Genomic DNA, 12624 nt, shown 5'->3' with positions numbered 1-12624 from the left:
GTGCAGCACTATTATTTCTTTTACATTTATGACAACAGCTAATTTGCAACCAAAAGGTGAGTGAGCGTAGCGAACGAACTTCAACCTGGAGGCGAGTTAGCGTAGCGAACGAGCTAACCTGAAGGCAAGTGAGCGCAGCGAACGAGCTCCAACCTAACGGTGAGTGAGCGTAGCGAACGAGCTCCAACCCAAAGGTGAGTGAGCGTAGTTAACAAACTTCAACCCAAAGGTGAGTGAGCGTAGCGAACAAACTTCAACCAGGACATGATTGAGCCATGCGAACGAGATAATCTTGAAAATTAAGAAGTTGAACGGGGCAAAGCCCGCGGGTTACAGCTAGTAGATTATATATTATTATTGTGACCTGTAGTTTTCACTTAAGTTCATGGGTACTTTGGGGGATTCGCACCATCCATTTTCTAAGGTACTGGACTTTGTAAAAGTGGAAAAATTTAATTATTCTCGGAAAACGTTAAGAGACACAATTTGAAACTATTCATGTAAGTATAAATAATTTGAAGACATTGCTTAGCAATAACAGAAAATATTTAATTTGCTATACATTTTTGTCCCACAGGTGCGTTACATGAGATTGTACTTTGACACTCGCCGTTTACGTCAATATTGCTCAAACATTGTTTTATTATATATGGAAATGAAGCGGAATTTAAAGCCCTACATGTTTGCTAAAATGTAAAATCTGCGTTTCCTCCATAATTATGGCGAAACCCCAAAAATAGTGAAAACATGTCAAAATGTTTTAACTTAATTTAAAATTTCATTTTTTTTTCTTAACTTTTAAAGTTATATTACTATTATATAATACTAGGTGAAACCCGTCGAAATCGACGGTTACTTTCAAGGCTTACGCTAATTCATCTAACTGCGATAAATTGAGTAAAATTATACATATTTTGAGCATTTAACATTGTTTAAAGAGTAAATAAGTGTAAAAACAATAATGATATTAATTGCGTTAGTTACCAAATATGGTTGATCATTCAACGAATAAAATATTTCCCATACTTTGGAAGAACCTTTAAACAGTATTAAAATCGTATTGGTGGATCTTTTTTAGTTAAAAACTTCCCCGATTTCATCAGTGTAATAAGATTAATCTATGATTTTATTTGAGAGAAAATATCTGCTTGTTGAGGAGACACGTTCTAACTTGAAAGGGAGGTCCTCACAGTGTAAGTTTGATTTTTCCTTCGACACGTCGCATCAGTTCATATCGTACTTCTGTGCCAATGAATTACCCTCTAGTATAGTTTTAAGAAATTGGTTGTGGGGATATCGTACTTCTGTGCCAATGAATTACCCTCTAGTATAGTTTTGAGAAATCGGTTGTGGGTTTAATGTTAAAGCTAAAAGACACTTCTGCACTTGTATTATTTTGTATTGTATTACACAATCGAAGATTTTTCCAATGATTGAAAACATGTATGACAATAATCTCACGAACCTATGATGATCTGTCTAGAATAATATGATAAAATATAGCCAAAAGTGGTGAAAAAGGCAGATACCAACCCGTACAATAGATATAAGATAGTTCAATAAGAAATAAATGTTAAATGAGAGTTACTGTGATAAAAGGATTTTCTACTGATTTCTTAATGGAACGTTATATTGCAAAATATGACATGATACAGAAGGAAATCAATTTTAAAATCAGAAAATAACATTGCAAATACTTCTTTTGGACAGTTCAGTAACTCCCAATAAATATGTGTTGTTTAAAATACAATTCAAAAATTAACAGCTGTTTCATTAAAAAGTATTATCCACATGGACAAAATGTAAACAAATCTGTGGAGGGATCTTTAAGGGCTTTTGGGGCAGAGCCCTAACAGGATTCACTTAGTTTTTCTTTTGGTAACTCATCTAGAGACCAAGACCTTTCTTTGGACACCTCTTCCAAGTTTCTACGCCCAGTCGTTCTCTCAAATTAATGGAGACAAAGTTTCCAATTAAATATTTAGATTCCCCCATGTTAATCTTATGGAAGAAAATCCAACTTTGATGGAATATCCTGTCCAAACTAATAAAGATTTCAAAAAACGAAAAAGACTTTGCAAAACTACAGATCAGGGCAATTCATTTGACACTTTAATCATCAAAATCGGTCCAAAAATGAGGGAGGAGTTCTGTTTACAAAAATCGGCTTAGCGTATTATATATATAGATATAGATGGTATATTCTTGTAGATAATATTATGGCAAAGAATCTAAGACTAATTAGACTTTTCTGGATGGAATTGTTTGAGAACAATAAGTTTTTAAGTGGAACCTTGCAGTGTTTTAAAGATTGTCCGCCATTTTACAAGATGGCGGATTTTGCTACAGTGAGAAAAGTTGGGAATTTTCATAAAATGTTAAGGGAGCATGCCTAACACATTCCAGTTGGTTTTGCTTTGTTATTAATTTTGCCCAGGTCAGGCCTAGTTTTATGCTACTGGTCTTAGACTATTGTGAGATATGATTTGTAAAACTTCATTTTTCCTTGAATAAATAAATCAAACAATATAACAAGCACATAAATTAACATAAGTTTTTTTTATGAATATTAACTGTATTAAGTTTACCTTGCCTGATTTCTTGACTGCTGTTGTAGACCTGTAAGTATTTTGCTTGAGGTGCGTATAGATGTAAACGAGATTTGTAAATAGACCAACCAATTTACGTAATCATAATACATATGTTTTTAGTTGTTTTTGTGGCAAAAGGCAAAAGGAGGATTTTATAGGGTGAAAAGCCAAAACTTGCAGTACCCAAAGTCAACAGTATAAACCTATGAAAGCTTTGACAATTCAGAGTCTATGATGAAAGTCATACGGAGTTTCTGCCCATATGCATAGCAAAGCCATGCAGTACACGAGGTATGACTCAACTTTTCTATGACAGACATAAACTAAGTTAATTGAAAAACAAAACCAAACATAGCCTACTTAGTTCAACTTATGTAATTACTTACTAAATGAAAATGGAGTTTTCATTTTCTCTATTTCTTGGTTCTCCAATAACGATTTTCAATAACGGTTTAGTAATAGCGATTTTAATCAAGTATTCGAATGATAGTAGCCGTATCTAAGTATAGTAAGGTAGTCGTATGATACTGGTAACTCAAAGTTGTCATTGAGAGACTAATGTTCAGTGTCTATTGATTACCACTTTGTACTGGCTGTGCATAGTTAACTTCCTATTGATTATGAATGTTGGATGACAGCATTGCTACCCATATAACCACCAGTATGCCATCCTATTGAATAAATGAGATTTATTCAATTTATTATACATTTATTCCTCAAACGTTAAAAACATTTATTATAATTTTGTTACATAGCGGTAATTATAATGTAATGTATATCTGTAAAAAAATTAATGACATTTTTTAGGAAAAGGCTTATGTAGACAGTTTATTCATAAGGATGACAAATCTGTAATGTAATATTGTTGATCTGTAATGTATAACCAAACCAATAGAAACATTTTCTATACTCTAGCCCGGAACCTTCTTTCTGATTCTTTCAGGCTAAACCTAGAGGGTTGTGACTTTCTCACATGTCAACCCATTGGTGGTTGGGGAGACTAGAACCTGGGACCCCAGGGGCCTGAAGTCCCGCACTCTACCAATAGTCCAGCTTGCCTTCCAAATCAACGGAAATTGGTCAATGTCTTCATAGGTCTATCACTCACTCTATTTTAAACAAAGGAGCATTCAAACATCTTAACTGCAAAATTGTAAGGCACTTTATTTGTATAATCTTCAAATAGCAATAAAAAAAGATAGTGCAATAGTTTTAGCTTAGTATAAAAGAAAACTTGTAATATGGTAACTAGAAGTAGGATATAGCAGTATTTTTTTTCCTTAAATAATCTCTAAGTTCATATTGTAATACAAGGCATAGGATAGTCAATTGATAAAATGAGTAAAATAATGTTTCAGATGTCAACAATGCAACAGCAAACAAACAATGAACAGCTGATTCACTATTTATCATGCTATTGTTTTGGACACATCTAGTGAATTGTAAGATTGTATACAACTGATTGTATGTAACTGTATAAGAAGAAAGGTTAAATTGTAACTTTCAATGATGCTGCAAATAAAAATAAATACAACTCCCACACTTTCCATAGTTGTAACTTAGAATGCCAACAAAGTTACTTTTCATAAAATAGTGACACATTAAACAAAAATATATACAATTTTCAGATAAGATCTTCGAAGCATTAAAAAATGCTGTTACATTCACGTCACAATCACATAAATACACACTTAACCAAACAAAGACACTAAAATATCCACTGAGCGAGGGATACAACTGGAGGTAGCACTGAATGAAAGAATAATCGTGTGACATTGTTCGCCACATGTACTAGGGTTATAGTACATTGGAACTAGGGGCTGAAAAGTGGATTGTAATAAAGCCATGAGCTCAATGAGCTGGTTGATTCTTCTAGTTGGTACTAACACATAACAAAATTTTACAGTGTGTTTATTTTCTAGAAGAGTTGCCGTGTCAGCGCTACCTCGGTATTTCTACCTCAGTGAAAATATCAACACTAATCACTTACAGTACCTTACAGTATTAGCAAGAAACAAAAAGACTACACCAACTATACAACGATGGAGTTCTTAGTTTTACCATTTAATTTAAATAGGTATATGTTCATATCATGTACACAGTTGATTTCGAAGTAGGAATACACCAAGAAAGAAGTGTTCTTTCAAGTTGAAAGAAGACAACGGCAAAGTGTTTTTATCAAAATATTATTTACGGGTAACGTTAGCCACTCTGTAGTTGAGGAGTTTCATGTGGTCGTTTGAATGTTCCATCCCAAATCCAGAAATGATGATATTGTCTATCGATATGAGGAACACCATGACTACGATGATGTCGTTGAGTATGATGGCTGTCGGGCAGTCAGGAGCATGGTTGATGTTGAGGCCTCCGATGATGATGAACATGATGCCAACACAAACCTGCAATCGGAAAAGATATTGTTGAAAACTGCGATAGTCTCATTAGAAATCTTGTATTGATTTTGTGACTTCTTTTCTTATTAAAGAACCGGCTCAGTGATATGGAGTGTGTTACAAATTATTTGGCTTCTGATTTTTGGGGTATTATTTGAGAATCTTTCTGGAAAGTTTAAGAGAGAGATTTATCAAATACAACTCATTTATCCCCTCAGCATGATATATAGCTTTTATACGTGTAGTTAATTTTACCTCTGCCATTTTAAATTATTTTGTCGAATAGTTTGTTAATTATCTGTTTAAATTTTCATTTAAATCTTTAGTAACTTTAATAAATTTGCATTTCATCTGTCTTCTAAATCTTCCTAGCTCTTCAATTTCAAAATTTCAAACTTCAGTTTTACAGTTCATTATCATGATGGATCATCCTGGGAGTCGTGTAAATTGGCTGAACATGCTGCAGTTGCTTATGTTGGTTTTTAAAATCTTTGAGTGTGGTTATGAATTTGAATCAATGTTTGAGCTCTTGGACCAATAACCAATTTTTTCCACTTCCTAATTATATTTTTCATTCACCACCTTCACCTTTAGAACATTCAGTCTGAGACAAACTATCCAAACTATGATCTCTGTACAGGAGTTCCAATATTTTTTCCATCGTCTAAATGATTTCTTCACATACCTTTCGCTTCTTTACATTGAGGGTGTTTTGAACCTATCCAAGATCAGCGTTTGCAGAGAGAGTTCCAAGCCCCGGATCAAAGGCACTGATCAACACATTGAGTACTGTCACAGCGAAGGATGCTGCCACTGCCACATAGTTTATGAACAGAGCGGATTGCTTGTACTCGATGAGATGAAGCTTGCAGTCACGTAGGAGATTTAGCGAAAGGAAGATCACACCCATCCCCACCTGCCCAATGTAGAAGATTAGGTTATCTCGTATAATATCACATGTGAATGATAAAACAATAAAATTCTGGATGGATAATCATCAACATTGTATTTTACTGTTATAAAGTTTTAAAAATGTTAAACAATTAAAAATATTCCAGAGATAACTTAACCTTCTACTCTCTAGCTACTTTACTCTACTACCTTTGGGATCAATATATTTTACTGTTCAAATAGTCCTTTAATTATAACCAACTAAGGTTTTTAATTACAGAAATTTCTTTCATTGATTCCATCTAGTGTGTAGAGTGTATGTTTATGTTTTATGCAGAATTATTGTACCAACTTTGAAGCAGTTAACCAAATGGTATATTTGTACAAATTTTTGCTTGTTTTTTTGGTATACAGTATAACCTAAGTACAGACTGTCAAATTTTCCTGGAAGAGGGAAGAGGAGTTTAACTTTTGTAGCGATAGTCAAACCTTTTAGTCTACATCAGACCACTCAAGAGTCTTTTTTCACAACGTGTTCTTCATCTAAAGCATGGACTAAGCTGTACAGGAAAGGAAAAGGTGAGGAAATAGAAAGTATAAACCACTAGGAAAACTCTCAGTGAATGTTTTGTGTTGAAATGGAAACTGCAACACTATTTGGGATACAAGCGATAAAACGACATGCCACGACAACTGCAGAATCCTCAAAAGGGCATTCAATCGACATTTTGTTGTTGAGGCGTTTGGTTTTGCCACGTTTAATTTCCTTTTTCTTGGGCTACGTTACACAAGACAGGAAAAGTAGAGGACTGGATAGCATCTTTCTGGTTGGATAATAATACATTCAGACTGCAAATTGTGGTGCCTGTGGCCGCATACTCCTGAAAGAAAGTTGTTCCAGCAGTTTCCTTTTGCATCCTGTCTAGTGTAGTTAAACCTTTATGTACAAACCTGTAGAATGATGGAAGTGGTGATGAGACCAAGCATGAGGGAGTAGAACTCGTGTCTGTCGCCGACCTGCAGTATGTACTTGAGTTGGCTGGCGTTGGCTGTGAGGAGCGCAATGTCCAGCATCCCCTGGGCGATCGTCTTCTTGGTCGCATAGCGGTTGGCATCCAACAGCTTGTTCTGCCAACAATCAACGTTTTTAATGTTTCTACATTTTAGCAGAGCTAAAATATTAAAAAATGGTGACTCTTAAAAAAACCTCACTCACTTACAAAGATAATAATTACATAGAAAGATATTTACCTGTAGATGTGCATAATCCCTTTATAATTTAAAATAGGGTAGAAAATAAACATTCAAAATGGATTTAAAATTATGAAAAAATTAACGTGGGCTTTATGGATTGCCATGTTGGTGACGAAATAACAAAATATAAACAGAAAATCAAAACAAATGGAAGAAATTCCAATCACATGTTTTATTTACAGGATGGGGTGGAAAAAGATAACTCTGTAGCCTACATTACGGTACATATTTTTGGTCGAGTTTTCGACCATTGGACGACCTCTAGTTTTGATTAATATATACCACCATGACACAAAATAATTGTTGGCAGCCACTTCTTGCAATTGCGACATTAGTTCAGTTTTTTTATGTAAATTATAAGCAAAATATTTATGTATTGTGAATGTGTATCGGAGTGAGATGGCTTATGTTTTTAATGACTTTGAAAAAAATTTTCTAGCCAGAACGATTTATTTTAAGCCTCAATTATCATTATCATTTTTGATGGGGGCGCCCGACTATACACATATTTTGCCCAAATATGAGTGAAGAATGGTAATAGAATGAAGTGAGGTGCCTTGTGTAGCTTTGTTACTGGCTAAAGATTAGATTTTTCAATAGCCAGGTTTTAAAAGGCCATAGTACCAAAAATGACCAAAGACAGCTGTAATTTGAACCATCAAAAAGCTACAACTTTTCTCGTGATCAAAGGCGACCTTTTGGTTACTAGGTGAGCACTATAACCATGGAGCTACCCAGTATCAATGATAAAGCTCAAGTTTGTCAGATTTAAACCATTTAAAAATGTTCTTACTGCTCTCGTTCTCAGGACCAAACCAACTAAGCTTTCTGGAATACCAGAAAAGAGTTAACACTCCGCTAATAACTTAATGGTAACAATTAAATGGTATTATTTCCAAGGAGAGTTTAAGCTGTGCACTTTCTTTTGAATCTTAAAAATTCTGCCGACATTCTCATCCTACATAAATAATTTACTTAACCTCCTGATTTTGCCTAACATCATAAAAGCTAATAAAATTAAATATACTATGTTAATATTTTGACATGGACTGCAGTAGCTAGTGGAAACTTTATCAAATCATTGCTAAAATCCATTAAGGAAGCCGTTCTAGGTTCTAGAAACCATGGAGTCCTTCAAACGCCACAGCCATTTTGATTTTCTTGGCATTGTTGGTTTCTCTCGACGTAACCCTACAATCAGTTGGACACGGTTGTAGTTACGACATCGTTGCTTTCCCGACTGTAGCAAACTGTTGTCGGTGTTGTCGTTTGTAGGTTAAAGTCTATAGAAATTACCTTCATCTATTTTTTTTACCATTACTGAACATTCGAACATGTTTACATAAAAACATGACAAAACTACCGACCCTGCAAAAAAGCAAACATTTAAAACGATGGTGCAGTTTAGCCTAAAAGTCTAAGAGAAAATTTTCAAAATGCACTAATTCAGAATTATTTGTATGTAAAGCAATAAACTTTACATTACATTGCCTATTGAAATAATTCAGTGCCAACTATATAAAGTAATAAAGTGTAAAGCTATAAAATTGCCCACAGATTAGTGTATACATTTAATCAATTTCAGCACGCTCATAAGAGAAACAATTAAGATACATATATAAGAAACACACATGATACGAAGTCAGTCTTCCAACCCAACAATCAGATGAGAAGTCTACACGCATATCCAAAGTCAAATAAGTTTCAATAGTGTTATGATCCTCCAGTCTTTTGTAACGTTTTCGTGGCCGACAAAAGGGATATCCTACTCATGAATATGCGCCTCCACGAGCAAAAACTTTCAGTTTATTGTTTGTTTACATGCAATTGAAAACATTCCTTGTTACAGCACTTGCAGAAACGGTCAAACATTTTAGACCACATCTAGAGCAAAGTAAACACATACTGATAGTCTACATTTTGTTATAAATTATAAAAAAACATTTAGTAGGTATATTAGGCACCTAAGGTATACAGCGCTACAAACTTGACAGTTTGATGAAAAGTCCATCTACTCTACTTCTACATTACCTGGAAATAATGGTATTACCATAGATGGTATTACTTATTTTTGAGTAAAATAATGACCAGGTACAATCTTAAAGCCTGTCTGGTTGGGACAGAATGACCTATTTTCTTTGAACACCTGGGCTAACCTAGTTCTATTGTTGCTTTGATCACAGAATTGAACGTAGCAATCAATAAACAGGAGAATAAACACCTGTTGTAGGCTACACAATGACACGCAATTTTTCAACTGTTCATCTATTGTGATTGTGATATGAGGGCGTGGCATATGAATAAGTAACGTTTACAGGTTCAATGACTGCTTGAATATAACTTACTAACTAACATAACTTGCTAAAACACAAAACACCTTTATAAGACAAGTATTTTGAAATTGATCCAAAACTAGTAATTTAGCATTGATATATTAAATATTAGACAATGATGTATTAAAATGGGATAACTATCTAGTAATCAAGAACAAAAATTAAAACATTACCCTAACATCACCATAAGTTTTACAGGGGTAAATTACGTGTTTTTGTTTGATTTGAAATTAAATCATAAATTACAAGTATTCTTTCTGGTTATGACATCACAAACGATTTCGTTTTACACTCATTTCGATGTGAAAACTTACAATTCTTATGATAAGTTTTATTTTGAATCTGTAATATTAACTTATCATTAATCCTTTATTAACTCCAACTGTTGTGTCTTCCTTTTTCGTACAAAACTGTAGTGATAATGAAAATAATTGTTGAAATATTTGAAAAGTAAAGAGAAGTTGATCATCAACTTATTAGTTATTATTGCTTTTTTATGTGTATGTATTCACAATAAATTTAAAAATCATTCTTTTATCGAAATAGGACTATATTAGAGTTTATTATACATTTGTGTGAATATTTTTAGTATTAAATCACAAATTGATTTACAATAATATTTAATTTACCTCACTGTTGCCACCAGCGACGATCGCCGCCAAAGCGCCTAGCGGAGTTTCCACAGGATTCAGGACTAACGTTACAAACAAACATCTACAGTCCGTATCATTCGGTAACCGCGATGTATCGATCCGATACGATATACTATCGAGTAATCGATGGTTTTAAGTAACTACAAAAGTACAACCTTAAGTTTTAAGTTATCGCTCATCCAAAAAAAAAACTAAAAATTGTTAAAATCTAGAAGTACATAATATAAAAAATATAGTTGGACCTCAAGGGGGTGTATTTCTTTTTGTTATCAAGGTTTTACTTCTATTTGAGGTGTATAATATAAAAGGTTTTAGTGCAAAAGCAAATCCATCATGTATTTAATAACTATTTGTACCAACGTCAACATTATCTAGTATTCTACACATGATTATAACAGTAGCGTATTTTGTTGGTTGATCTCTTGTTCTTTGTTTACATAAAAAAATGCGATTCAATTGAATTCTTTTAGAGTCAAAACTGGACTTAGCTAACTAGCTTTCCAAGATCAGCTGATCATAGCTGAAGAACCAGCTGATCATAAGCCTACTAAAGTAGTACGTTTTCTGTGACTAAAGCTACCCAGGTCATCTCACTCTCTCAGAATTCTAGTCAGCTTAAAATACGTACATAAAACACGTATTAATGACTCAAATAATGATTGACTAATATCATTACGGTAATCAATCGCGATAGGTCAAGCGGTCAAACTTTCGATACATCGCCTACTATCGATACATTCTATAATCGAATGACGACACGTGCCTGTCACGGACTTTGGTCACGCGAGCTCATCGATCTATCAACACAAACGTCAAAAGATTTTCAAGGCAACATTACATTGATTTCCAGGGAACATGGCCTACATATTGAAAATACAGTAAATAATAATAGCAACTTAACTTTTCTGGAAGTGGGTCTAGAAAATCCGTTAACTATTGATATGGGTGTAATATAGTAAATAGGCGCGATGTTTAAGCAATTTAAACGTGAAATATCAGTTTAAATTTTTAACACGCTAGTTAACCAAAAAGCTGGTATTGAGGCGGGCTAAAACATATACATGAGCATTTTTAAAAACGATATAGAGTTTCAAGGCATGTACGTCTCTTATATTACCAGTAGAAAAAACATTAGGCCTATTAGTTTGAGTACCTAATCATAACTTTTGTACAGTAATGTGTATAAAAAATTGTTTTAACTTGCTTCTTAAATCATGTAAAAACTGCAACAGATAGAAATATGCAATTTCTTTTGTTTTCACTAAATTATATCTTTACATATATTTTTCTGTAAGTATACCGTAGTCTTCACTGTGCCATCTAAATGACCTTTGTATCTATTTGATTTTTTTGTTTATGCCTTTTGTTATGTATTGTAATTTATCTTTGACTTGTGTTTTTGCAGCATGTAATCTACTTATTTATTGACGTATCCAAATGCATATACATGTCTAATGGAATAAATATTGATTCTTGATTCAGTTTACGGGAATCTATTGACGTAGGGGCCACAATTTTTGTGAATCCAACGTTAAGAACACTATTTTTTTAAATAGTAGTTGAAAAATAAGTCAACATTTTTAACAATTTTTTTAATTCACCCCATTTCTCCCCCTACCTTTAAGTTAAAAATTTTAAACTGCAAGGTACCTCTTCTGACATATCAAATGAGAGGGGGTGAAAAAAGAATAAGAATGGTGTAAACTAGAGGTCTCTACGTCAATCCTATCAAAAGTTATAGCAGGTCAAAATTTTAATCCCCCTTTTTTTTAAAAAAAAACACGTTTTTTGTAAACGGCTATAGCTCGAAAACTGCAAGATCTAGCACAGATTTGAAAGAATTGTCATGGTCAGGAATTAAATTTTCCACAAAAAAATTAACACAAAATTCAAGTTGGCCTATTAAATATATAGAATAGATTAATTTATATGTTTTTTTAGCACGATTAATGTTTTAATACTATATTTTTATATTAAAAATGAGGCGTCTAAAGGGCCTTAAACAAAAAGAACAAAAGAAGTGAATCAGATCCTAATCCAGGCTTACCATGAGACATACTGTTATACTGTAGCTTATTTCCTGTATGAGAAATTCGCAAAACGAATATTTGAATCCTTTCCTGCTTGACACCATTAACCTACTGGTCTGTGTAGAGTTAATTATTACCAAATTGTTGACATTGTGTGAATTACCAGCAAGTTGTACGGTGGGGCACACGGGAGGGACTAAGGCTAACATATCTTGTAGTGTCAGCGTTCGCCGCTAGGACTGCTAAGTTGAAAAAATTTAAATTAATTTTTTATTTTTTGTTATAAAATTAACTTTTTAATTATAAAATATTGTTTTAAGATTATAAAATAAATTTTTAATTTTTAAAATTAAACTGTCATAACATAACCTAACCAACCAGACTTGCTGATAATATAAAAACCATATAAGAACAAAATCTAATTAATGATTACTTATAATTTTTAATTAATTATAAAATTAATTTTAAAATTTAGTATT

The 12624-nt window shown here is 33.2% G+C and overlaps 1 protein-coding gene across 1 annotated transcript; it reads right to left on the bottom strand.

Moving 5' to 3' along the window:
• Positions 1 to 4644: 4644 nt before the first annotated feature.
• Positions 4645 to 12172, bottom strand: LOC128995693 (ninjurin-1-like). The gene is made up of 4 exons (XM_054420711.1): positions 12163 to 12172; positions 10092 to 10156; positions 6827 to 7003; positions 4645 to 4990 (listed from the first exon to the last, which is right to left on the bottom strand). Exons 1-4 carry the CDS (start codon positions 12170 to 12172, stop codon positions 4778 to 4780), a joined length of 465 nt encoding a protein of 154 aa, XP_054276686.1. The 3' UTR covers positions 4645 to 4777.
• Positions 12173 to 12624: the final 452 nt, after the last annotated feature.

The sequence above is a fragment of the Macrosteles quadrilineatus genome, unplaced genomic scaffold (assembly GCF_028750875.1).
Source record: "Macrosteles quadrilineatus isolate MER2022 unplaced genomic scaffold, UCM_ALF_1.0 Scaffold_5__1_contigs__length_97177068, whole genome shotgun sequence".
Taxonomy (NCBI): Eukaryota; Metazoa; Arthropoda; class Insecta; order Hemiptera; family Cicadellidae; genus Macrosteles; species Macrosteles quadrilineatus.
Note: the sequence above shows the minus strand (reverse complement) of the source record. Positions and strands in the feature narration are given on the sequence as shown.

What these genes read in the sequence shown, in the direction of transcription:
- LOC128995693 (XM_054420711.1), bottom strand. An exon ending in TCGCTGGTGGCAACAGTGAG is followed by an intron (nt 7,004 to 10,091) that starts GTAAATTAAATA and finishes GATTGTTGGCAG; the next exon opens with AACAAGCTGTTGGATGCCAA. An exon ending in CCACTTCCATCATTCTACAG is followed by an intron (nt 4,991 to 6,826) that starts GTTTGTACATAA and finishes TTCCGATTGCAG; the next exon opens with GTTTGTGTTGGCATCATGTT.